This window comes from Mustela putorius, unplaced genomic scaffold, assembly GCF_011764305.1.
Source record: "Mustela putorius furo isolate JIRA1106 unplaced genomic scaffold, ASM1176430v1.1 tig00003898_pilon_pilon_pilon, whole genome shotgun sequence".
In the NCBI taxonomy this organism is placed as follows: Eukaryota; Metazoa; Chordata; class Mammalia; order Carnivora; family Mustelidae; genus Mustela; species Mustela putorius.
Window position 1 is genome coordinate 21,581,149 of NW_025422047.1, and position 26,475 is coordinate 21,607,623.

A 26,475-nucleotide genomic window follows, 5' to 3' on the forward strand; every position below is an offset into this window, starting at 1 on the left:
TTTAAGCGCCTCCCGCCCAGCCTTCGCTCCCACTCGCTGCGCTCCCTTCTTCCCCGCCTTCCGTATCTCCCCGGCTCTGCTCGGTTCTCTTGGCCACCCTGCAGCCCCCGCCCAGGTGCCATGGCCGCTGTATATCGCCCCGGCCTGCGGTGAGTGAGCCCCAGCCCGGGGCCGACCCGCACCTTCCGCCGCGCTCGCCCCCCGGGACTGCCAGGGGCGCTCTCCTGCCCGCCCGCCTCCGCCCGCTTTCCTAGTGGAGGAGGCGGCGGGCCGGGGGCGAATGTTTCTCGAACCCTGGCCTCTCGGGCCGGGCGTCTCGCGGGAGATCTGGGGCGGCCTCTGCCGATCTGGGTCTCTCCGCTTCCGTCACCTCCTCCCCCTCCCTGCTTTGCTGGTCTCTGACCGCGCGATCTCGACCTGCCACTCTCAGAACTTCCTCCCCTTCCTCGCTCGCCCCCGCAGAGCCCTGTCTCCTCCTCTCTTCCTTTCCCTTGCAGATGTAACCCTTGTGCCTCAGTTGCGTTCAGAAGCGGTAGGGCCCCGGGGTCAAGGGTGCATGAACTCCTGGGGGATTGAGCTCAGAGCTCCCCAAAGAAGGTAGAAGGTAAACCTTTATTTTCCGGCCTCCGGAAAACTGGAACCTGGAGGGAAGCCCGGTGTAGCCCGGGACCTGGGGCTAGGGGAAGGAGGGAATCAGGGTGGAAGAGGTGAACAAGTTGCCTTCAATTCTGATGTGGCTGGCTTCAGCCCCTGTCCAGGACCGGAGTCCCTAGGCCCTTCTTTTCCACAGCTTCCTGTCTTTCTTCTGTAGCCTCCCTTCTCAGGATTTGTCACAAAGTCTGAGCTGACCCCATATCTCTCCCACAGCTGGTTCCACTTTGCCAGCCCTGGGGGTGGTCTCTGGAGCAGAGGAAAAGGAGAAGGTCCCATTTAGGGGACTGGACGGGAGTGGGGGAGCATCACCAGGGACTTCCTGAACCAGGCCCCCTCAGGGGAGAAGCTCTCCCCAAGACTGGGTGCCTTTCAAATTAATGTTCAGGAGTCCTCTTCCTCTGCCCCTGTGGCCACACTGGGTGTCCATCCCTCTTTCTCTTTTGGAAGCCAGGTTCCAGCTCCCACCTCCGTGGTCTGAGAGTTCTCCTTTCCCCTGGCTTACAGCCTCTGAGTTCAAGCTTTTTGCAGTCTGATGTTCCCCAGCTACTGCTAACACCCAAAGCTCTCTTGGCATGTGACCTAGGGGGAGGGACAGTGGCATGCAGTCTGAAGTGTGGAGCAGTTTTGGTGGGCAAGGCCCTGGCATAGGAGGAGGGCAGCTTCCCCTTCTTGGCCTTTGCTCTCTCTGGGTCACTCCACCCTGGGTCCAGGCCAATCAGAGCAACCCTGCTTTCCCTCTCCCAGGAGTTTGAAGGGACAGACAACAGGGACCCTGCCCTCCGGGCAATGGGCATGAACCCCTGCCAGTGACATTCTGCAACAATCAGCCTTCAACCCAGTTCAAAGATACCTACCTAATGGCAACATCTTACGAAACCCTTGTTGGCCCAGGTGGGCAGCCCTGGCTCTGATGCCTGGAATCCCAGTATCCAGTTACCCACTCTCTGTGTAAGAGTCCTAATCTAGAAACCTGGGACCGTCCCATCTCAAAGACTGGGTCCTTTGCTGAGGCTTTCACAGTCTTACAGCATACACATTGGAAGAAAAAAAAGAAAAACAGCTGCTTTTTTTTTAACCTATGAAAACTATGCTTGAGAAGGGGAAGAACAAGATGAGAGCTTCAAATACCAGACACATGAAGTTGTCAGCAGGGCACAGCTTATCGACCCTGGGCCACAGGGCACCTCGTCATTTCCAGCATAAATCAGACACAATTATACATGGGTATGGGCTTAGCCTGCAGTAACATCAACATGCCTCCGCATAAACCCCACATAGGCCAGCATGTGCCTGTATGCTCACTGGGCAACACCTGTCCCTCACCGAGACTCGTGAAGGCCACGAGATACGTGTACCGAACCCATCCCACACACCTATTCCAACCTGCACTTCTGGCCTGCGCCCAGACCCACTCTAGCGCACTCCCTGGCAGCCCCCAAGTTTCCCGTCCCCTTGACTTGCCCATCTGCCAGGAGAACACCCCACTCATTCCCTATCTGTTCCTCGTCTTACAGGCTTAGCTGGCCTGGGCTGAGCCCCTGGGGCTGGTCCTCATGGCGCAGCATGCAGACCTTGCGAGTACTCAGTGGAGATCTGGGCCAGCTGCCTGCTGGGGTACGAGACTTTGTGGAGCGCAGCGCCCGCCTCTGCCAACCAGACAGCATCCACATCTGTGACGGCACTGAGGCTGAGAACACTGCCACACTGGCGCTCCTAGAAAAGCAGGGACTCATCCGAAAGCTCCCCAAGTACAACAACTGGTATGCCCTGAGCCCCATAACCATGAGACGGGGGTAGCTGCTTGAACTGGGTCTCTGTGGATTTAGCAAGACAAAAATCAAATTTAACGAGACCATCCCAATGGAAGGAGCAAGAATGGGACCTTTGGGGGAAAGAGAATCAGGAATTAATGGGACTGATCTATATTTTTATGTTAAGGAGAGAAGCTTATATAAGTAAAAACCTTTGCCTTTTTTCTTTCCTTTCCCAAGTTTAGAGAGTTTTTGCCAAGAGCCTTTAGAAGGCTAGGCCAAGGGACCTAGCCCCTTAGATGGGACAAAATCTGAAGGAGGCCACTGAGGTGCAGACGATGGGAAGAAATCAGGCCCACAGAAGACCTAGAGTCAAAGTTGGACCGGAAAGTTTGGGTCTGGGGATGAGGGAGATCTCCTGGCCACATCTTCCTGATAACCCCTTCTCCCCCAGCTGGCTGGCCCGCACGGACCCCAAGGATGTGGCACGAGTAGAGAGCAAGACGGTGATTGTAACTCCTTCTCAACGGGACACAGTGCCCCTCCCCGCTGGTGGGGCCCGTGGGCAACTAGGCAACTGGATGTCCCCAGCTGAGTTCCAGCAAGCTGTGGATGAGAGGTTTCCGGGCTGCATGCAGGGTAACCGGGGCAGGGACACAGAACCAGGGACGCCGAAAGTATGAGCAGGTTAGAACCCCTCATCCAGGTGGCCTTTTCCTCCACAGGCCGGACCATGTATGTGCTTCCATTCAGCATGGGTCCTGTGGGCTCCCCACTGTCCCGCATCGGAGTGCAGCTTACTGACTCAGCCTACGTGGTAGCGAGCATGCGTATTATGACCCGGCTGGGGACACCTGTGCTTCGGGCCCTGGGAGATGGTGACTTTGTCAAGTGTCTGCACTCTGTGGGCCAACCTCTGACTGGACAAAGTAAGCGCCTGCCGTGCCTAGGGGAGAACATAGACCTGCTTGCCCTCAGAGGAAACCCCAAATTCTACCCATCCTCATTAGTGAAACACCTAAGTCCCAAAACCCAGGGCAGCAGTCTGGGCTGGGGGCAATGCTATATTGGCAGAGCAGTTTGCACAAGATTGAGAAAAGTCATTTGTCCCAGAACAGGGACATGGGAGCCAATGGCTGTTAGGAGGTGGGGAGCCTTAGCCACTCATTGGCACCACCACTACTCCTAAGTGTCTCTCCTGCCAGCCCTGATCCTTCCAGCCCCTAATACCCCAGTTCCTGATGCCCCTGCCAATAGTCAGCCCATGACCCCATTGTCCCCAGGGGAGCCGGTGAGCCAGTGGCCATGCAACCCAGAGAAGACCCTGATTGGCCATGTGCCTGACCAGCGGGAGATCGTCTCCTTCGGCAGCGGCTATGGCGGCAACTCCTTGCTGGGCAAGAAGTGCTTTGCCCTCCGCATCGCCTCTCGGCTGGCCCGGGATGAGGGCTGGCTGGCAGAGCATATGCTGGTGAGGGCCTGGTGAGGATCCCAGCAGCCTTGGGGAGCAGGGTGAGGGCGGGGCCTGGTCTCACCTCCCCACTGCCAGTTGCCAAGCGGTGGGCAGGGACTCTGCCCCAGTGACTGAAGCTCTGACTTGCCACCACCCTAGCCCTGTGGCGAGGCGTTGGCACCTGTTTCGTGAATAAACATTTGTCCTCCCTGTTAATCCGTAACTGTCCTTTCTGTGCAGACCATAACTGACCTTTGGTGACTTCTTCCTTGTTCCCTCTCTCCTCAACACACAGATCCTGGGTATCACCAGCCCCACGGGGAAGAAGCGCTACGTGGCGGCCGCCTTCCCCAGTGCCTGCGGCAAGACTAACCTGGCCATGATGCGGCCAGCGCTGCCGGGCTGGAAGGTGGAGTGTGTGGGGGATGACATCGCCTGGATGAGATTTGACAGTGATGGTGAGAGGCCCTTGGCATCATACTCTCGGTTCTGGCTTTTACTAGACTATAGGAGTCTCCCCTCCACTGCTCCTGGGGGACCTGCCCTGTATCTCCTAGCAGTCTAGCCACCCTAGAGACAAAAAAATCCTTCCCCATTAGATACAGGGAGGAGGAGCAGAATAGAATCTTCCATGGCTGCACCTCTCACCTCTTCCCGGTTGGCCCTTTTCTGTCACTTCTCCTAACAGGTCGACTCCGGGCCATCAACCCTGAGAATGGCTTCTTTGGGGTGGCCCCTGGCACCTCTGCCACCACCAATCCCAATGCCATGGCCACAATCCAGAGTAACACTCTTTTCACCAATGTGGCTGAGACCAGCGATGGTGGAGTGTACTGGGAGGGCATTGACCAGCCTCTTCCACCTGGTGTCACCGTGACCTCCTGGCTGGGCAGACCCTGGAAACCCGGTATGTGGGGTGGGGGAGCATCCCCAGGCTCATAACCTTGAGGATATAAAAGCCTTCTCCACAACCTGCAGCCATCCTCCAGGACCTCTGAGAGGCACAGGAAGTTATGAATAGTCCCAGTTTCCAGGCCCAAGCAAGATCTGAGGTCAAGTCCCAAGTTCGCCAAGTGCGGGCTTTGGGTCTGACTCAGTTGCTTGCCCTCCACAGTTACATAGAGGTGGTTCCCAAAGTAGCTATCTCATAAGGCTGCTGGAGGGCTGATTAGTACATGCAAAGGCTTTAGCGCAGTGCCAAATACATAGCAAATATTCCATAAAAATAAGCTGGGTTTTTTGTTTTTTGGGTTTTTTTTTAAAGAAAAGGTGAGGACTGTTTTAAAAGTTTTTCACAAGGAATTGGGCTCAAAGCACAGTCCATAAAGTTTGACCCGTTAAGAAGGAGGGTGCCCTGCCACGTGGCTTCCACCATCCCCTGTATAATAACCATTGTCTAAGGGTCAGTGTTGGGGCTCCTGGGTGGCTCAGTCAGTTAAGTGGCCTTGATTTTCAGGTGGCTCAGCCAGTTAAGTGACTCTTGATTTCAGCTCAGGTCATGATCTTGGAGTTGTGAGATGACACCCCTGTTGGCTCCCTGCTCGGGGAGTCTGCTTGAGATATTCTCTCTCCCTCCCCCTCTGCTCCCCTCTAAAATAATAAATAAATCTTGTTAAAAAATAATAATAAAGGTCAGTGTTGTTAGCCTCACCCTTCCCGGTCCTCCTAACAGGTCCTCCTAACACACACACACACACACCCATCAGCCCTCCAGGCAAAATCAGACCCGCTCTTTAGCATCTTCTAAAAGCTATTTCTCAAGCCTGTCATTGCCCCTGGCGCTTGGCAGCTCTGTTCCTCCCCCACCCCTGCACTCTGGACCTTCTTCAGTCGGAAAGCCCTGAGATCTAGGGTTGGCAGCAAAGAGGGGCATCCTGGGGACGGCATGCTTGTGGTCGCTAAGCCAGCATTCATGTTTTCCCCGGACTGGCTGAGCGTGCCTCCTTCCTTATCTAATCACCCCTCACTTTCTCCTCCACCATCATTGAGTCCACCGTGGACTCCCCAGCCAACTAAGAAACCCAAGAAATGTTCCTACTTCCTCTCAGGCTCATTCCCCAACCCTTTCATCATCTCTAGCTTCAGGCATATAACTAGGGTGTGTTGTGCCCAGCTGCAATTCCCGGAATAATACCCTGCCCCAGGGACCTGAATTGGGGGTCATGGAAGTGCAAGAGGCTCTTACACATTGGAACTGGGGGTGGGGAAGGGGACACAGTGGCGGGGGTGGGGGGAATGGTTTGAAAACTCCCTTGACCAGCACCCTCCAGCAGAGAGGACACCATGTCCCTTCGGGGTCCCATGGTGGTGCCTTATACACGTGCCACTGACTTGTTCCCATCCCTTCTCCAGGGTAACTGACAGGCCAGATGACCTGCGCCCCTCAGGTTAGGCCTGCCCAGGTTATGTCTGACTTCCAGCCCTGTCACTCCATCTGGGTCTGCACTGATCCAGGGAAATCACCAGCATTCTGCTAGCTTCCAGATCAGTTCCTGTTTACATTTTGAATTCCTCAGAAGATCCTATCTTCCCTTATTTGCTGATGGAAAGTCAGTTGTCTGAAATACCGATTGGATAGTCTCATTTTTTTCCTTTAGGTGTGTTTGAGTGTTTCTTAAAATAATAATCCCAAAAATAAAGAAATCATTTCTGGGATAAATTTTCTGTTCTAACCTTTTGCCAACATCTAAGCCCATTCTCTTGAGCGCTGGTCAGTGCCAAGTAGCTATAGCTTGGCATAGACAGTGGGATCTTGGTAAACCCCAATTCCTTACCCATTCTTTCTCACATAGTTTGGCTTCAGCACTGTTATTGATAAATAACCTGATCTTTTGGGGAAGATGTCCTGGCTCCCTTCTCCCTGCTTCTCACCACCCAAGGTTGCAGGGCATTGATGACGCAAACAAATTTTGCAAGAGTGCATGCAAAAGCGTGCAGAGGGAGGGGATAAATCCTTGGAAGTGACAGTAGTTGTCTTTTCCCTGCCAGGGGACAAGGAGCCCTGTGCCCATCCCAACTCTCGCTTTTGTGCCCCGGCTCGCCAGTGCCCCATCATGGACCCAGCCTGGGAGGCCCCTGAGGGTGTCCCCATTGATGCCATCATCTTTGGAGGCCGCAGACCCAAAGGTAAGCATGCCTTCTCAGTAAAGGGCTTGGCTCTCTCAGGGCCCACTTCCCTCTTGTACTTAGGAGCCTCAGCCTGGGGGCACCTGGGTGGCTCAGTGGGTTAAGGCCTCTGCCTTCGGCTCGGGTCATGATCCCAGGGTCCTGGGATCAAACCCCACATTGGGCTCTCTGCTCAGCAGGGAGCCTTACTTTCCTCTCTCTCTCTGCCTGCCTCTCTGCCTACTTGTGATCTCTGTCTGTCAAATAAATAAATAAAATCTTTGAAAAAAAAAAAATTAGGGGGAAGCATGGGATTTGAAAATGGGAAAGCAGAAGTCCTAGGAGAGTGAGACCAGGAGTCAAGATCACCAGAGGGGATGGAGTGAGGGTCCAAAGAGAAAAGTTGCCTGTGACCCTGGTCACTTGTGTTCTAGGAGTACCCCTGGTATATGAGGCCTTCAGCTGGCGCCATGGCGTGTTTGTGGGCAGTGCCATGCGCTCGGAGTCCACTGCCGCAGCTGAACACAAAGGTCAGTGCCCTCCCTGTGCCCCTCTCCCGTGTACCCACATCACTGCTTCTCTCCCTTCCTGAGGCAGGCCTTCCTCCTGCCTGCCCTCCCCATGTGTCTCTTGTCCCAATCTCTTCTCTTCACCCTATTCTGAGGAAGATTCCAGAACCACCAAAGTTTAACCACTCCCTCCAGCCGGTGGCAGGGTGCCTTTTGTCTTCTCCAGTAAGGAGGAAGAGTCCTGGGGTGCCTGGGTGGCTCAGTGGGTTAAAGCCTCTGCCTTCAGCTCAGGTCATGATTCCAGTGTCCTGGGATCAAGCCCCCTATCAGGCTCTCTGCTCAGCAGGGAGCCTGCTTCCCTTCCGCTCTCTGCCTACTTGTGATTTCTGTCAGTCAAATAAATAAAATCTTTAAAAAAAAAAAAAAGGAAGAGTCTTGACCCTTCTTGCTTCCCTCCCCAGGGAAGGTCATCATGCACGACCCCTTTGCCATGCGGCCCTTTTTTGGCTACAACTTCGGGCGCTACCTAGAACACTGGCTGAGCATGGAGGAGAGCAAGGGGGCCCGGCTGCCCCGCATCTTCCACGTCAACTGGTTCCGGCGGGATGAGGCGGGCCGCTTCCTGTGGCCAGGCTTTGGAGAGAATGCTCGGGTGCTGGACTGGATCTGCCGGCGGCTAGAGGGAGAGGACAGTGCTCGAGAGACGCCCATCGGGCTGGTGCCAAAGGAAGGCGCCTTGGATCTCAAGGGCCTAGGAGCCATAGACACCACCCAGCTATTCTCGCTCCCCAAGGACTTCTGGGAACAAGAGGTTCGTGACATTCGGAGCTACCTGACAGAGCAGGTCAATCAGGATCTGCCCAAGGAGGTGTTGGCTGAACTGGAGGCCCTGGAGGGACGTGTGCACAGAATGTGACCTGAGGCTCCAAGCTAGCAAGAGAGCACAGCCCCCTCCATCCCACCCCACCATATCCCCCATCTAGGGATAGGAGAGCAAAACGGGCTTGGAGAAAATATGAGCAATTTGATACAACCAACATGTGAGTGCCATGAGACCAGGCCATAGACCTTCTCCGACACTCTGTCCATTAATAAGAAATGCTCGTTCATTTTCCACAACGTTCATGCTGTTTTCATTCCTGCCTGTCTTCATGGGCTTTTAACACCAATTTCACAGTCTTCTTCCTGCAGCCCTCCAGGCAGCCAGCACCCCAGTGCAGTCTGGCCTGGCACGGCCTGGTGAGAGCCAGGATCTCACTCCCAGGCAGCCCTGCCACTGAGCCCACAGCAGTAGGTATTGCTGGGAGAAGGCACATCAATTCTGTGTCCCAAGGTCTTAAAAAGATGGGGGCCTCTGCGGGCCACTCAATAGAACTTCCAGGCCTAAAATTCCTGATCTCCCACTTGGAGACGCAGAAGCCTCTCAAACCCCGTGCTCCAGGGAAGTGATTCCATTGCCCATTGTCAGATCTGTTCTTCCTCCTGCCTGACCTAAAATTGGGACTCTAAAAGCATTCATGAAAGCTTATTCAATATTAAGACAGCTAACTCTTAGAGTGCCTCCTGTGTGCTAAGTACTGTTCTGGGCATGTCACAAAACAATGCTTTGAAGCAAATGCCATATTACAGATGAAACAAAGGCACAAAGAGGTCAAGTAATTGCCCAAGCCCACAGAGCAAACAGTCGAGCCAAGGGTAAACGGTAACTGTGGACACATCTCTCATAGCAGCGTAGAACTGTACAGCTATAAGGCCTTTAGATGTCCCCTGTTCCATGCTTCTTGAACTTCATAGTGCATATGAATCACCTGGTGATCTGGATAAAATGCTCATTCAGCAAGTCTGGAGTGGCCAGAAGGTTCCGTTTCTCTTTCAAGCTCCTAATTGATGCTGATGCTGCTGGACCGGGGACCATCATTTAAGTGGCAAGGCCTTGACCTAAATCCTCAGAAATCAGCTTTAGAGGGGAAACCACAAAGAGAGCAACGATCCTCCCTAAATCAGGGCTGTTGACTGAGGGAAAGCTTTGCCTCTGATCTGAATCAGGCTGAGGGAATATAAAAACCGAGGTTGGCAGGTTTAAGTCTGCACCCAGAAAATGAGGATAAACTTTAACAAGTAAGATGGGATTACTGGGACTGCCTCAAAAGAAAACACTGGAGGAGGAAACACCAATGGTTTCATAGAGAACAGCCAATAACTAGCTACACACAACGTGTGGGCAGAAAAGAATCTAAGGTCAGAGTGGACCAAGTGCTAAAACAGCAATGGAGTCTGTTGTACTTAAAATTATATAGCCAAGTCCTCTGCTTCAGGAACAGCATGTGATAAGTGAGAATAGGATCAGAGGCAGCATAACACAGATGTTGGCCACACAGTAGGGTCGGGCCTGAGGTGCCTCTGAGTATCGTCATCTGTAAAATGGGGGTGTGCTGCACCTCAGTGTTGTTAGGAAGATTAAAAGGGTCAGTGAAACCAGGCACTCAGAACTATGCCTGGCAGGAGTAACCATTGACTCTTTTAGCAGCTCTCACCGTTCTACTCTATATTGATTGCAGGAGGCCTTATAAGCCTATATCATAAATTCCTGACTCTACAGATTAAGAGGAAAATGAACAATGTCAATAAAATTTAGGGGAGAAAAAAATAGGTTTGGAAATAAGTCCTTCCGGGAAAGAGGCGAGGACCTGGGGTCCAGGCCTCTCCTGGTATCTAAGTGCTCAGTGATGTGAAGGTATGAGCCTTGAACATGATTTTGGTGATTAGAATAAAATTGGGCTGCATGCCCTACAGAGATACATGATAAAACAGAATTAACACATTTTAATTAACCTTTCTATTTTAAATCATTTTAAGTAATTTCTATACCCAATGTGGGGCTTAAACTCATAACCCTCAGATCAAGAGTTGCATACTCTTCTGAGCCAGACAAGAGTGCCATACCTTTTTATTTTAAAATAAAACACAGGTACAGAAAACCATGAAAAAACAGAAGTATAGTTTAATAAACTAACAGAAAATGAATACCCTTTAGACCATCACCCAGAGAAAGAAGCAGAACTTTGCAGACATCCAAAGCTCCCCCACCACCCCACTGTGTTCTTCATCTTCATGACAGCCTGTCCCTGCTGGCATAAGTGGATACTATGGTGCATGATAAGCATGTCCTTTAATTGTGTTTTTGTAGTTTTATCACCCAAATGTGGATCTTTGGCCATTATAGTTAAGCTTCGCCCATTTTTAAGAATCTCCTATGCCTCTAAAGTCTCAGTCTATAGGTTCCCTCTCCATTCCTTTCTTTTCCCTCAATTTAACCATTGAAGCATCCAAACCTAGATGCTCCATGCCTAGATTCATTAATTTACTAGGGATTTCAAACAGCCATATCCAAACTCTGTCATAATAGTTGGAATGGTTATACGAAAAGACATCCCTTTGGGGGTGCCTGGATGGCTCAGATGGTTAATTAAGTGTCTGCCTTCTGCTCAGGTCATGACCTCCAGGTCCTAGGGCTCTGGGCTCAGCGGGGACGCTGCTTCTTGCTCTGCTTCTTCCTGTTCCTGCATGCGCACGCGCACAATTTCTCTCTCTCTCTCAAATGAATAAAAAAAAAAAAAAGAAGAAGAAGAAGACATCCCTTCGTTTTCTGTTTCATTATTGTCAGGTACAGTTTATAGAAAAACAGCAAGATAATGGATTCTTTTCCTATGTTTACCATCTTCAATATGATGATTTGGTTTCCTATCATCCTGCAAAAGGTAAACAATTAGTTACCCACATACACCATTATGAACTCATGGATTTAAACATACTTAATGTTTATTGAATTATCCTTTTAATGCTCAAATTGTCCCAACTTTGGCTGTGAGAACTTGGCTCCTGAGTCCTTTTGGCATTATCCTGATAGTGTTTGCTGGCTTCTTGCTATCTGGTAAGCTAAGTTGTTCCAGATTCATCTTGTACATTTCCTGCCCCAGACCTGGAATCAGCCATTTCTTCAAACTTTGGTTGCTTTTCATGGAAAATGGTATTTTAAGATCTAAGTGGTAGGAGTATACATTGCTACTGGATTGGTCCCTTGTTTCTAGATCTTTTCAATGGGTAAGGATAGTAAATAACTTCAAGAGTTCATACTGACAGCTCCTACTCAAATTCCCAGCTAAAGGGTTTTTAAGTTCTTCTGTATCACATCTGTACTTCCTATCTGCCACGAAAAAATTCTGGTTCTCAAGGACACAGGCCATGAGAGTATTAGAAATCCCGTAATTACTCAGTTGCTTTACAGTCAACAGATTTTAAGCCCTAGGTAAATTAGCATACTTCCCCCTTTCCTTCTGCCCAGGGTGCTACAAGAAGATAAACACTTGTCATCAGTCACTTCGGAAGACAGAACTTTCCCTTGTTTAGCCCAGAACTGGACATGTGTTGGAGGAGCTCTGTGCAGTCGCCAGGCTCCAAGGTGGGGTGGGGAAGAGGTAGGAGAGGGTTAGCCAGAAAAGAGGAGGAAAAAAAAAAAAAGTGTTCTCCTCTCCTCTCTAGCCTAGCCCGCCCTCTAGTGGGAATGCTGATGAGGAGGAAACAGCCAGAGGCAGGTCAGACAGAATTCTAGTCAACTAGCTGACATTTACTTAGCAATCACTAGAACAGGACCTAAAATGGGTGCAAAAGGTAGAAAAGCTCTCTGTAGCTTTAAGTGGCTTCAAGTGTAGCTGAGAAAAACAGAAGCTGCCCAAATGAGAAGCACTGTACAAAATGCACCAAGCAACAAGCCAACCTTCAAAGTCAATAGTTTCTCAAAATGACTTAATTATTATTATTTTAAAAGAAATGCTATTTTCTTTCAATGGAACACATCCTCTTTAAATGTATATGAGTATTTATATCTTAGGATAAGAAATAACTCATATACATTTAAAGAGGATTTTAGGAGCCTCTAGGTGGCTCAAGTCATGATCCCAGGGTCCTGGATCAGCAGGGGGAATCTGCTTCTCCCTCTCCTCCTGCCCATGCTCATGTGTACTCTCACTTACTCTCTCTCTGTCAAATAAATAAATAAAAACTTTTTTTTAAAGATTCTATTTATTTATTTGAGAGAGAGAGATCACAAGCAGGCGAAGCAGCAGGCAGAGAGAGAGGGGAAGCAGGCTCAGATGTGGGGCTCAATCCCCGGACCCTGAGATCATGACCTGAGCCAAAGGCAGAGGCTTAACCCACTGAGCCACCCAGGTACCCCTCAAATAAATAAATAAAATCTTTTAAAAAATAAAATGAAAAGAATTATAAGTCACAGGTGACAAGTTCATAAGCTTAAAAATCTTTTACATACAAAAATCAATCAGTGGACCCAGAAATAAAATTGTATACTCTTTAGCATTTGACTTAATGTTAAGATTCATTTTCATCATAAAATTTCATATTTTTAAAAAATATTCACCACGGGGGCGCCTGGGTGGCTCAGTGGGTTAAAGCCTCTGCCTTCAGCTCAGGTCATGATCTCAGGGTCCTGGGATCGAGCCCCGCATCAGGCTCTCTGCTCAGCGGGAAGCCTGCTTCCCCTCTCCCTCTCTGCCTGCCTCTCTGCCTACTTGTGATCTCTCTCTATGTGTCAAATAAATAAATAAAATCTTTTAAAAAAAAATATTCACCATGACTTTTAATGTTTTATTTAATGACATATATACACAAATTCTGTATTTCAAAGGCCTGACTTTCTATTTCAGTTTTAAACTGGATGTATAAGTGCTAAAGAAGAGAGGATGCTAAGGAAAAGAGGAAAGAGGAAATAAAAAAATGCATTATTGGGATGCCTGGGTGGCTCAGTTGGCTGGCTAAGCAGCTGCCTTTGGCGCAGGTCATGATCCCGGCGTCCTCAGAATGAGTCCCGCATGGGGCTCCTTGCTCGGCAGGGAGCCTGCTTCTCCCTCTGCCTTGGCCTGCCATTCTCTCTGCCTGTGCTTGCTCTCTCTCTCTGACAAACAAATAAATAAAATCTTTTTAAAAAATGCATTATTAAAAAAAAAGAATTTAGGAGATGAATGTAACAGAAGTTTTTGTTTCTTTTTTGTGGAACTCAAAGTACTCAAAATACATTAATTTTGTCCATGCTATACCTTTGTATATTTGGTGCTCTGTTCATACTATACTTTTGTCATTAGTTCATGCAATTTTATTTTTTGTTTTTTATTTTATTTCCCCATTTTATTATTTAATGATATAATGAACCTGGATACTTTTAGACCTTTTTTTTTTTTTAAGATTTTATTTATTTATTAGAGAGAGAGACAGTGAGAGAGAGCATGAGCGAGGAGGTCAGAGGGAGAAGCAGACTCCCCATGGAGCTGGGAGCCCGATGCGGGACTCGATCCCAGGACTCCGGGATCATGACCTGAGCCTAAGGCAGTCGTCCAACCAACTGAGCCACCCAGGCGTCCCACTTTTAGACCTTTTTAATGGGGAATTGAAACCATATTATTTTTGCATCCATCACAACATGCCACCAGAAGAACTGACTTTTTTTAAAAACCTACCAATGAGGGGCGCCTGGGTGGCTCAGTGGTTAAAGCCTCTGCCTTCGGCTCTGGTCGTGATCCCGGGGTTCTGGGATCGGGTCCTGGGATTGAGCCCCATATCGGGCTCTTTGCTCGGCGGGGAGCCTGCTTCCTCCGCTCTCTCTGCCTGCCTCTGCCTACTTGTAATCTCTGTCAAGTAAATAAATGAAAAAAATCTTAAAAAAAAAAAAAACCCTACCCATGAAACTTGCACAATTTCCCATGCCATAAAAAAAGAAGACTGAGGGGCATCTGGGTGGCTCAGTGGGTTGGGCCGCTGCCTTCGGTCGGGTCGTGGTCTCAGAGTCCTGGGATCGAGTCCCGCATCGGGCTCTCTGCTCGGCAGGTGGCCTGCTTCCCTTCCTCTCTCTCTGCCTGCCTCTCTGCCTACTTGTGATCTCTCTCTGTCAAATAAATAAATAAAATCTTTAAAAAAAAAAAAAAAGAAGACTGCATCATTCTGATATGTTTGTCTTCCATATGAACCATAATTTATTTAACCAATATCCTCCTGTATTGTAGTATATTGGGCCCATTTGTTTCCAGTGTTTTACTCTTATCACTAATTGCTAGGTTGAACATAAATCTTAAGGCTAGATTTAGTATATAGGTCCCAGCTAGATTCCTGGAAGTGGTACCACTGGATCATGAGGCAGTCCACTGATAGAGACAAAGTTTCCCCCAGATAAGAAATTCTCCTGGGAAGGTGCAAAGGTAAAAACAGCACAGAATTATGGGCATATTTACTTGGCAGAAGTAACATAAAATGAAGCTGATAAAAAAAAAAAAAAAATAGAAGACCAGGTTAGGAAGTCTGTATTTTAAACAATAAACAAGAATGAACCACTTGTAGGTTAACTAAATGCGGTTGGGGAAAAATCTTTCCAGCAGATCAACTAGGAGAGGGAAGAAGTAATGAAAATTTGATTTTGGGTAGTGACAGTGAAAACAACTTCAACTAATTAGCTAAAAAATCTATAAGACTTGAACTATATCTAAAGGGCAAACAGGAGGGAAAGATTTTGTTTGTTTTAATGATTTCAGATTTTCCAGGGTGGATAACCGGAAACCACAGAATCCTAAGGTCTCAACAAATGTCACAGGGAAATTGACTGTAAGTTACCTGACCATTAGAGGTGGGTGACCGGCAGAACAGACTACATAATTAATAGAGCCCAGAGCAAGATGAAAATGCCGGGTGCTGGTTCAAACACTAAGAATTTCAGACAGCGACAGCAGGACAGTAAACCAAGCACGGGGGCCCTTCTAATCGTAGAGCCCTGTACAGATCCCACGCCCATATGCAGACGCCTCTACTGACCAGAGACGATAAGCTCGACTCTCGGAGTCTGAAGACCAAGAAGCGCCCCGCTCTGACTACACCCTCGCCCTCCCAGGGACAGTGAGCGATAGGAGGGCCCACGAGATCTAAGAACCCTCGCACCCATCCCTGACCTCAGGGGGCCCCTGGGAGAGCTCGCAACACTTCTAAGGGAGTGTGGACTGGAGGAGCTGAGGTGCAGCTTGGACCCAGGGCCTTTGCACCCGGCGCGGCGAGGTCACTCGACCTCCAGCCTTGGAGAGGATACCGAGACGTGGCAAGTCCCGGCCTTGGACTCAGCGGGTTATTCATAAACCCGGAGGACAGGTAGGAGGCGGCACTAGTGCACTCCCAGTGTAAGGTGCGGAGAGATGAGAGGCCCGCCGGAGACCGAGGGCCTAGGGAAGGTCTGCAAATCCTGGATTGCGCAGGGGCGTTAAGGACAGCAGACGGAACCGGAAAGGCCCCTAAAGACACTGCGAGTATTAGGGAGCGTCTGCAAAGACCCCGGAGGGAATCCAAAAGTCATCTAAAAAGTTGCCAAAGACGCTGAGGGGTGGTCTAGAAAGGACAATCCCCACAAAACTGGGCTTCCGGAAGCTAAACCCGGAAGGGAGGGTGTGGAGCACTGCCCATCTGTGACGTGTAAACACCCTAAAGGCGCCGGTCATCCCTTAGGGCCCGACCGGCAGAAGCTGCAACCAGCAAAAAAAAAAAAAAAAAAAAAAAAAGAAGAAGAAGGCTGAAGCCGGGGGGCGGAGGGTTAGGAGAAAGGGAGGCCCTTAGAGATCGTCTGGAAATTGCGAAGCCAAAATAACTTGAGGAGCCGACAGCAAATTGTATCCTTCGCTAAAGACACCTCCAGGTAGCGAACCACCAATTTCTTTTGTAAGCTCCGCCCCTCACCTATTAAGCGTAGTTCCGTTGTCCCTGATTCAGGAAGCTGCCGGTTCCCCATTTACTCCTCCCAAGTGTGAGCAAACGCCCCTCCTCGGTCGCGCGCTTTCTCCTCCCCTCCCATCCCTCACGCACTTTCTCCCGCCCATCTGTCAATCACTGTGCTCAGCTGTCCAGTTAGCGGGCCAAGGGGGCGGAGTTGTCAGGGGCAACGCGTGACGTCTGCAGTCCTCCGGCCGGGAAGCCAGGAGATGCATGACGAAGGAGGCGCGTGACGGAGGAGCGGTTGGCCAGCGCTGCGGCCTCCGTCGGTGTAAACAAGGCCTCGCGCCGCTGCCGGTCCTGCGACCGCTCCTGGCTGGTGGGTGGTCTCGCGCGGGGCAGTAACCGCCAGCTTCAGTGGGAGGGGCTTCTCGGCTTCCTCCCTGCCTCCCCCACTTGGCGTACACACCCCCGGCACACCACGTGGGCGTGGGGCGAGATAGGAGGGGGTGTTAGGCCGAATTCTAACCTCATTGGTTGTCGCTGCTGCCGGCTTTCTCAAAGGAGTGCTCTGATTGGTCGGTAAGGGGGGGCGTCGGGGGGTCTCAGAGCCCTAAGGCTTCTGATTGGTTAGGTAAGATAAGCTAATGAGGCGCTTTCTTCCGCGAGGGGTTTTGATTGGCCGGCCAGAGAGGTTACCTGGGAATTCACCCACCCACCCCTCCAGGGACTTTGATAGGTGAGTTTGAGGTAGAAAACTGAGAAATTCCTCTTCAAAGGATTCTTATTGGGGAGCTAGGGTAGCGCCCTAGGCTTCACTCTGATTTTTTTTGCTTCACAGGATTGGGGAAGGTTTGTGTTCCTGAAGCCTTGGGAGTTGTCAAAGGCTACAGTGAAGGGATTTCAGTCCCTAAGAAGGGTCGCACTCTTAGAAATAGCTACCGCTCTATCTTGGGAGCCCCTGGTGTTTCTAGAGCAGGCTTTGCTTTCACCAAACCCAAGGAGGTGACAGGAGGAGTCCCTGCACAGGACCTAATGATGCTGTGACCAGAAGATGGGATCACGGAACAGCAGCAGTGCAGGAACTGGGTCCGGAGACCCCTCCGAGGGCTTGCCCCGAAGAGGGGCTAGCCTACGTCGGAGCGAGGAAGAAGAAGAGGAGGATGAAGATGTGGATCTGGCCCAGGTACTGGCCTATCTCCTCCGCAGGTAACTTACCCTCTGATGTGTCCCCACCAGGGACCACCACAGTCCCTTGGTCCCAACTACAAGCAGGGAGGTTACAGAGGCTAGGGAATGGGATTAGCTCAGACCAGCTGTTCTGTTTGAACTTCCCTTCTGGACACTTGTGGCACTCAGCTCAGAACCCAATAAGAGTAGTTCTTAATTAGGGAGGGTCACGAAGACAATTCGCTTTTGTGTTTGTGTTTAGGGGGGCCGCCTCTCTAGCTAAAACTATGCAAGTGTAATCTATTTCCCAAGTAAGTAAAAAAATAAAAACGCTACCCTGATGGAAAAGGCGTAATGTGAGGGGTAAAGAGAAGAGCTGGGGAGGTGGGTGTTGAACTTAGGAGAAGTTAGGGACATGTGATATGAGGCCATGTGGATTTACTTGAAAAACAAGTTTAAATTAACCTAACTCTAATCCTGTTCTTGAGGAAAGAATGCTTTGAGGAAAGTGACCACCACCGGTAATTGACTGGAAAGGTGTGCCACTTGGCTCTGTTTCCCAGCTGTGGCTCCTGGGGGAGAAGACAAGCCTGGGAATCCCTTCAGAATACTGTGTTCTGTGCCAGACTCCTCAGGCAGAGGCTCGGAAGGAAATGCTCTCAGGAATTTTAGCTCTCTAGGAAGTCAGCTGAGTAGGTCTGTCAACCTCCATGGAATGTTGGGGTTCTCTACTCCTGCTGTAAGCATGAAGATTCATTTCCTACCGTGTCTTTTAGGAGACTGAAAATAACAGCCAAAGTCTAGTCACCTGCAAACTTCAAAACAGAGACAGTATGAGGGTTTGAGTAGCAGGTGGTCTAAGATCTCAATAGCCATTGACTCTGAATTTGGTTGGTTTGGGGAAGGGATCCTCCCTTTTATCATGGGCATCTCTCCACAGAGGCCAAGTGAGGTTGGTGCAGGGCGGTGGTGCAGCAAATTTACAGCTCATCCAGGCCCTCTCGGACTCGGAGGAAGAGCATGACAGTGCTTGGGATGGTCGTCTTGGGGACCGATACAACCCACCCGGTAAGAGGAAAGGCCAACTGAGACCTTAACATTCGAAGACTTCCATTGGAAAACCCTTTTTCTGTTTTATTGCAAGAACAGTAGGTGAAGTGGAAAGAAGATGAGATAATTCAGGGAATGAGAGCGTCTTTGCAGCCCCAGTCTCTTCAGCTGCATCTAGTGGGCTGGAGCACAGTTCTGGGGCTGGAAGACCTAGGGCGGAACTTCTGCTTGGTACTCACAGTGGATGCAACCCCTGACACCCGGGAGCTGGAGTGCAATGAGATCAAGACCCAAGTGGAGTTGGCCACAGGGCAGCTGGGGCTTAGGCGGGCAGCCCAGGAGCACAGCTTTCCTCAGATGCTGCATCAGGTAGGCCTCTCCACCTCCAACTAGCCTGGCAGCAAGCCTCTCGAGGTAGCCAGAAGTTCTGCCTACCCCAGAGGAGAGGGAAGTAAGCCCTCCAAGGAAGCCTCGAGTGCTGGAGCTGGAGAGTGCTTAGCCAGCCTGCATTGGAGTTTGGTGGGACTTACTAGTGCGTGGGGTGTCCATTTCTGTAGCAAGAGCACTATCTTTGTAGGAGGGGGCTTGGTGCGGCTGAAGTGGCCCTCTGTTTCTGCTAGCATTATTCCCCAATCCCTTCCTTTAGAGAGAACGGGGCCTCTGCCACCGGGGAAGCTTCTCCCTTGGAGAACGGTCTCGAATGATGTCTCAGTGAGTATGGGGCTTGGTGGAGAAACTCTAAGGGCCAGATAGGTCTTATCCCCTAAACTTTGAAGGGACAGGTGTTAGAGGATCCTCAGAGATATTGAAGTTAGGTCGAATGGGGTCGAAGCTTGAGAGCAAACAAACTGGAAGAGTATAGAAATTGAGAGGATTGAATGAATGAAAGAGAAGGGATCATACCCCAGCCAAAAGGGAAGTCCGCCCTTGCACTCACACCCAGTTCTGTTAGGATTCTGCTAACCAGGATCAACTTCACCCTCAGCTCCCTTTACCTTCACTTTCCCTCTGCTTTCCCAGCTTCCTACCCAATGATCTGGGCTTCACTGATACCTACTCTCAGAAGGCTTTCTGCGGCATCTACAGCAAAGATGGTCAGATCTTCATGTCTGCTTGCCAAGGTACCAGACCCTGGTCCTACCAAGTGCCGTGGCACAAGGAACATACCCCCTGACTGAGGCTAGAAAGCTCCAGATCCAGGGAACTCAGACCCTGGGTTAGGGATGCTTAGCCAGAACATGTTTCCCATGATCAAGGGAAGATTCCACAGACGTACAGTGGAAGCGAGGTCAGATCTAGAGAGGCTGCAAGGAGGGGGTTCCCTAATTCTGCCCGATCCCCATTTACCCAGACCAAACAATCCGACTGTACGACTGCCGGTATGGCCGCTTCCATAAATTCAAGAGCATCAAGGCCCGGGACGTAGGCTGGAGCGTCTTGGATGTGGCCTTCACCCCTGATGGGAACCACTTCCTATACTCCAGCTGGTCTGATTACAGTGAGTATGCCCCAGACTTCCATTGGCTCTCCAGCCCGGGACCCCAGGTCTCCAAATGCCCATGTGCTCTGTGCCCAGACTCTGTGCCTTCTCCTGGGAAGATCACCTTCAGGGTCCGACACCCTCACCCTTTGTTCCATCTTCTGCCCAGCTCCACTTCTGCCCTCCTTCCCCCAGCCCTGAAAGATTTCTTGTTTCTCTTGCCTCTCTTAGTTCATATCTGCAACATCTACGGGGAGGGAGACACACACACTGCCCTGGACCTAAGGTACTGCCCGTCAGAAACTTCTCAGGGAAGGCTCCTGGAGGCGCAGACCTCTTGAACTGGAACCCCTGCTTAGAGGGAAAAGGACACTGGTTGCAAGTGTCTCTGTGTGGATTCCTGGGAGGGAAGCACCCATCCTTGTCAGCCAGAGGACCAGGGTAAAATAGGTGGTTGTAGGATTATTTCAGGGTGCTCACGGAGGGGATCCACGTTCTGGGATGTGTTGGCAAGACTTCATTTTCCCCTCTGGAGTATGCCTTACAACCCTCGTCTAATTCTGTGTAGAGGCACAGAGGCTGAGAGAGGTCCCCTTGACCTGGCTCCCCCTTTGCTCTTTTCAGGCCAGATGAACGTCGCTTTGCAGTCTTTTCCATTGCTGTCTCCTCCGATGGACGGGAAGTCCTAGGAGGGTGAGTATGGTAGGGGACGGAGCCCTTGATCCGTGAGCTAGGAGTTCTCCCAGAGACCCGCTCTGCTCCTGCAGAGACTGTACTGGACACTGCTATCCAGGCAGCTACAGAGAACAGCCAGCCCTTTCCCAAGGTCAGCGATTACAAGCTACTTCACCTCTTGATCACTCTTTCCTCAGCACAAGATGGAAGGTCTCAAACATCCTTGCAGACATAGCTAACTTTTGTCTCGCCTCCTGCATAAAAGGAGACCAGGGCTTGCCCCTCAGCGAGACTTTGCAACAGGGACTGTCCAGAGTGCACGTAGCACTCATTCTCTCAGTTCCGGCTCCAGACCCCTCTCACCCCTTCCCTTTCAGGGCCAATGATGGCTGTCTCTATGTCTTTGATCGAGAACAGAACCGGCGCACCCTTCAGGTATTGCTTCTGAGACTTAGAGCCTCTGCCTCCTGGTCCGTGGCCTAGGAGAAGACCTAGAGAGAGAGGTCCTAGGCATTCTGGCTTCCTGCTTCCCTAGATTGAGTCCCATGAGGATGACGTGAATGCAGTGGCCTTTGCTGACATAAGCTCCCAGATCTTGTTCTCTGGGGGTGATGATGCCATCTGCAAAGTGTGGGATCGACGCACCATGCGGGAGGATGACCCCAAGCCCGTGGGTGCACTGGCTGGACACCAGGATGGCATCACCTTCATTGACAGCAAGGTGGGCTGGGAAGCAGACCTGCATGGCCAGGTTACAGTCGTCCAGGAGTCTGTCAAGGGTTCTGGGTGTGGGAAGTCCCCAAGCTCCTTATTCAGGTTTGCAAGAGCTGGAGTTTAGGGAAGGGGCTTAAGTCTGGGAACAGGAGATCCTTCTGTATTCACAAGGCCTCAAGGAGCAGGGCAGGGCTTTCTGTAGAAGGAAAGACGATTAATCCAGGATTGACTAGGAGGCCCAGCCAGTGCCCTGGGCAAAGACGGGGAAACCTAGCCAGAGGGTTGGTTCTATGGTAGAAAACCAGTGGCAAGCTCGCCTGGATGAAGAAAGAGGCAAGCTAGGTCAAAAGACTGGCATTCTTACCCCTCACCTGGAGAAGCAAACCTAGATGGACAGACACCAGTGTTTGCAAGCTCTAACATACCCCTGGGTATCCATCTGGGGATTCACAGGGTGATGCCCGCTATCTCATCTCCAACTCCAAAGACCAGACCATCAAGCTCTGGGACATCCGACGCTTTTCTAGTCGGGAAGGCATGGAGGCCTCGAGGCAGGCTGCCACACAGCAAAACTGGGACTACCGCTGGCAGCAGGTGCCCAAAAAAGGTGAGCAGAGAAAGTGGAACCTGAGATCTGGAGAGTAAAGAGTTGGGGGTGGCAGCTTACATAGCTAACCCCTGATAAGGCCTAGCCTGGACACAGTGGATATGACTGTAGCCTGGGGGTCTCCACCTGCCGCTGCACCCCCTAACCAGGCGTTAACCCTTCGTTTGTATAGTGGTGGGGAAAGTGGGTGGTTCCTAGGGCTGGGTGCCGGGGATCACTCAGAACCAAGATGAAAGTGTTTCAGTTTCTTCACAACCAGCAGAGCCATCTTGGGGAATATAAAGTGGGGAAAGAGCCACTCACTGGGGATTGAAAAGGTGGTCGGTGAGCATTAGTCTTTGCTCAGGACTAATGGTATAGGAGAGTCCAGGCTCCCTAACCCAGGGCTCTCTGTGCATTGTTACCCAGCCTGGCGAAAACTGAAGCTCCCAGGAGACAGCTCCTTGATGACCTACCGGGGCCATGGGGTGCTTCACACCCTCATCCGCTGCCGATTCTCCCCCACCCATAGCACTGGTCAGCGGTTCATCTACAGTGGCTGCTCGACTGGCAAAGTGGTCGGTAAGGATCATGTCAGAACAGGGGGCCCAGGAACAGGCACAAGTGTTTCTCTGGCGTTCTACCTCTAACCACCAGAGACTGCCTTAAAAATCCCATTGGTGACTATGAGTGGCATTTAATTGAGCTCACAGCAGATTGGGCTTCAACAGAGAAATAGAAAACCTGGTATTCGTGAGCATTTTAAATTAAGAAAGGGAACCTAGAATCCTAGTCAGTAAATATAATAGCTTACGAGAAATGCACTCTGTTTTATAGTCAGTCAAGGAAGGAAAGAGATGGCAGATGAAAGGTAGAGGGGGACAGGAACAAAAGGACAGCAGCTCCAAGTAAAGGACGTGCGGCCGGTAAAGCAGGAGGTGTGTACAGAAAGACACACAAACACACCTCCGGCCATAAGGAGCTTCAGCTGGTGCGGTACCTAGGGGGGCACCCGGATAGAGCCCCCCTCCAGAGAGAAAGATGCACCCCCGTCGTGATGAGGAAGAGCAGGTTTAGACCTCTCAGACAGCCCATTGTTCACTTCTGCTATGCCTTCCGTGTCTTGTGGCTTTCTCCAAAAACCGACGTAAAGACCTTTAAAGCCACATATCGTTTTCTTAGCTGTAGATCCTGTGATGTTTAGCTAAGGGCCAGGAAGAGGTACCCAAGCTCTGCTAGACCGCACACTCAGTGCGAGGTAGGGAGAAAGGGAACAGAAACTGAGGAATTAGAGCATCTTCTGGTGGGGGCTTTGCTCCCCTGCAAAAGTGGGGAAGTTGCTTGAGAGGCAGGTAAGCAGTGCGGCTCTGGAACTGCAAGGGGTGCTTGGAAGGTCCTCTGGCTGTCCCTTCTCCACTCTGGCTTTCCCTGGGCAGTGTACGACCTCCTCAGCGGCCACATCGTGAAGAAGCTGACCAACCACAAGGCCTGTGTGCGTGATGTCAGTTGGCACCCCTTTGAGGAAAAGATCGTCAGCAGTTCGGTGAGGTCGTAGTGGGTGGGGGGACCAGCACGTTTCTGGGACCCAGACTCAGGAGGGGCAGCACCCCTGACTACTTGCTGCCTTCGGCCCGCAGTGGGATGGGAACCTGCGTCTATGGCAGTACCGCCAGGCTGAGTACTTTCAGGACGACCTGCCAGAGGCTGAGGAACCGCCCGGCGCCTCTTCCCCCGTGCCCCACCCCTCTTCGGCCTTTTCCTCACCCCAGTAGATCTGCTTTCCAGCCCCATCCACGGATGAGCCTCTGACAAGCTCTCTGCCTCTTCCTGCCTTTCTCCCTTCTGGGAGATCTTCGGGGAATCACTGGCATTGGATGGGGAGACGCACAAGCCCTGGCTTTGGGGCCCTTGCTGAGCCCTGGAAGATCCTCACTGCGGGGCAAAGTGGTTTCCTTGTGTGCTCACACCAGTTTGGCTTGTTTCTCTATCTCTGGCCAGAGTCCAGCAGAACTGCCATTATCTGAGGTATGGCCCTTGGCAGCAGGAGAACTGTCCCAAGTGTTTTTAATCATGTTTGGATGTTAAGTGTTAGCTCCTAGAGTAGATGCCTGGGGTCAGGTCTGAACTGAGCTGTCAGCCGGGCCCATTGCCCTGGCCTTCCTGTTGAGGATGAGACTGGCCAGTCAGCAGACCAGGTGTTCTGGCCATTCTTCTAGAGGTCCTGAAGGCTAGAGCTCTAGCCTTTTTGGGTAGGGTGGAATGAGTAAGGCGTGTCCTCAGCAACCTCCTGGGGTGGGGAATTATGTCTTCTCCCTCTTTGTCTGAGTCTTTGAGGTGGGACAGGCTGTAGTGTGAGAGGTTCCACGTGGCTCCACACAGGGCAGACCCTCCCCTCCCAGACTGTTCCATCATGCTGGAGGCCAGCAGCTTCAAGGAGGGATGTTGAAGTAGGACTCCTTCGTCCTCTCACTGGTTTTGGCTCCCTCAATAAATTCTCTGTGGGAACCGGGCTCAGTGTCTGTCTCTCTCTCTGTTTTTCCTGTCTGAGGGCTTTTATCCCCTCACTTCAAGAAAATAGATTTGACAGAGCCTTCAGATATACTTCTCTGTGGGGAGAAAATGCCCCCTTTGATGCCCCCAAGTTGAAGAGAAATACCAAAATCATTTGTTAACTGAGCTCTGCACCAGACAGCTCCCTCACTGAACTCAGAAACTTGGAGCAAGTAGAAATCAAGATAGCAGGAAGCAAGCATGGTTTAGATTAGAGTCTGGAACAACCACAGCAGCTTTGTTCTGGGGCTGGCTTTGGAGCTGCTCCAGTCTATGATAAACGTAGCCCAGAGCCAGAGAGAACCTGGCGAGCACTGATGCCAGGCCCCACCTGGGGGCTTCACGCCCAGGACCTCCTCCACCCTCACGGCCATGCTTTGTACAGGTGAGGAAATGGCAGCGTGCTCAGGTCAGGCGACAAGCCCCAGAGCACACCCATGGTGTGGTCAGTAGGGTAGTTGGTTGGGCTTCACCTCCAGCTCTGATCGATCTATTGCCATGACATTGCATTATCCCTAAGGCAATTTTCAAACCAGGATGCACACCTCCAGGGGTCCTCACAGGCACAGCCAGGGGTAAAAGTCACACCTCTTTCACATCAAAACAAGGAGTTTTAAAAGAATAGCTTATCCAGCTACCCAGCCTACATGTGTTCTCTTTCCTCTGCTCTGCCTTATGTGAAACTATCCTGCTAGTGTTCCCTCCCCCCGGCCCGCCTTGTTCCCCTTCTGCCACTTCAACCCAGAGATGCCCCCAGTCTCACCCAGAACCTCTATTACCTCCAGGGCATGAAATTAGAAGCAAATTAAAATTCTTCGTAGCCTCAAAGCCTCCTTTATATTTTTTTTAAAGATTTTTATTTATTTGTTAGAGGGAGAGATAGAACACAAGCAGAGGGAGTGGGAGAAGGGGAAGCAGGCTCCCCGCTGAGCAGGGAGCTAAGGTGGGGCTCATGACCTGAGATCATGACCTGAGCTGAAGGCAGGCACTTAACTGATTGAGTCACCCAGGCATCCCTTGAAGCCTCCTTTAATAAAGGCCTGAAGGACCATCCATTCTTCTCATTAAGAGATGTATTTACAATTCGGTTTGTATTTAATATTAATTATCACAATGTGTGAAATCTTTGCTATACTGTGGCAAAGCTATACTAAGCAAAGCTGTACTAACAACATCTACTATAATTTGTACTACTAACAATTATTGTGAGAACTCTATTCAGAAAAAACGTATTTTAACTTCTAGGGCCTTATGATCACAGGAAATATTTAAAAATTAAGTTTCAGGAGCACCTGGGTGGCTCAGTGGGTTAAAGCCTCTGTCTTCGGCTCAGGTCATGATCCCAGGGTCCTGGGATCAAGCCCTGGATCGGGCTCTTTGCTCAGCAGGGAGTCTGCTTCCTCCTCTCTGCCTGCCTCTCTGCCTATTTGTGATCTCTGTCTGTCAAATAAATAAATAAATAAATATTTTTTTTAAAAATTAAGTTTCAGGGGCACCTGGGCAGTCAATTAAATGCCCAACTCTTGGTTTTGGCCCAGGTCATGATCTCCTAGAGAGTCTGCTTGAGATTCTCTCCCTCTCCCTCTGTCCCCCTGCTTGTGTGCTCACTCTCTCTCTGAATGGGTAAATTGTTAAAAAAAAAAAAAAAGTTTAAAATTACATACTTTTTTTGGTAGAGAATTGTGATCAGTAAAACATTCAGGCATAAAAATATACTAGGATAACTTTTATGAGGGAAGTCTGATGGAAATATAATTTCTGATTATTAAGATCTTGTCACTTTTTTAAAATGGAAAATAGTAAGATATATAATCACTGTAGTGTTTAGATCCATTGGGCATATTTAAAAGAATGAGAGAGAGACAATACACTGGAAATTGTGTCCTGTGTAACTATTTAAAATTACAATGAAAAATTTTTTGTTGGACACCTGAATGGCTCAGTCAGTTGAGTGTCTGCCTTTGGCTCAGGTCATGATCCTGGTTTCCTGGGATCCTGGGGTCCTGAGATCCAGCCTGCTCGGCTGGGAG

The 26,475-nt window shown here is 50.5% G+C and overlaps 2 protein-coding genes and 1 long non-coding RNA gene across 7 annotated transcripts; 2 read left to right on the top strand and 1 right to left on the bottom strand.

The window, feature by feature from the left end:
- On the top strand, positions 1-8,591 carry PCK2 (phosphoenolpyruvate carboxykinase 2, mitochondrial). Of its 2 annotated transcripts, XM_045067611.1 has the most exons (11): positions 22-149; positions 1,399-1,545; positions 2,169-2,414; positions 2,860-3,044; positions 3,131-3,334; positions 3,689-3,876; positions 4,154-4,316; positions 4,547-4,765; positions 6,847-6,984; positions 7,398-7,493; positions 7,934-8,591. In XM_045067611.1, the coding sequence occupies exons 3-11, from the start codon at positions 2,218-2,220 to the stop codon at positions 8,386-8,388; spliced, it is 1,845 nt and encodes a 614-aa protein (XP_044923546.1). In that variant the 5' UTR covers positions 22-149; positions 1,399-1,545; positions 2,169-2,217; the 3' UTR covers positions 8,389-8,591. The 2 variants fall into 2 exon arrangements, with proteins under 2 accessions (XP_004755333.1, XP_044923546.1); XM_004755276.3 differs by lacking the exon at positions 1,399-1,545 and having other exon boundaries at positions 1-149.
- Positions 8,592-10,453: 1,862 nt separating this feature from the next.
- LOC123386918 lies at positions 10,454-16,331 on the bottom strand. Its single transcript, XR_001179938.2, has 2 exons — positions 16,248-16,331; positions 10,454-11,221 (listed from the first exon to the last, which is right to left on the bottom strand). It is a non-coding gene; the product is annotated as an uncharacterized LOC123386918 (long non-coding RNA).
- Positions 16,332-16,358: 27 nt separating this feature from the next.
- On the top strand, positions 16,359-24,404 carry DCAF11 (DDB1 and CUL4 associated factor 11). 4 transcript variants are annotated; one of them, XM_013057627.2, is made up of 16 exons: positions 16,467-16,599; positions 16,890-16,959; positions 17,062-17,429; positions 18,331-18,458; positions 18,682-18,809; positions 19,087-19,151; positions 19,461-19,561; positions 19,792-19,938; positions 20,152-20,206; positions 20,545-20,613; positions 20,973-21,030; positions 21,131-21,316; positions 21,763-21,916; positions 22,325-22,477; positions 23,332-23,438; positions 23,533-24,404. In XM_013057627.2, exons 3-16 carry the CDS (start codon positions 17,275-17,277, stop codon positions 23,665-23,667), a joined length of 1,641 nt encoding a protein of 546 aa, XP_012913081.1. In that variant the 5' UTR covers positions 16,467-16,599; positions 16,890-16,959; positions 17,062-17,274; the 3' UTR covers positions 23,668-24,404. The 4 variants fall into 4 exon arrangements, 3 of the variants coding, with proteins under 3 accessions (XP_012913078.1, XP_012913080.1, XP_012913081.1); XM_013057624.2 differs by lacking the exon at positions 16,890-16,959 and having other exon boundaries at positions 16,359-16,599; positions 17,223-17,406; XM_013057626.2 differs by lacking the exon at positions 16,890-16,959 and having other exon boundaries at positions 16,359-16,599; positions 17,250-17,406.
- Positions 24,405-26,475: the final 2,071 nt, after the last annotated feature.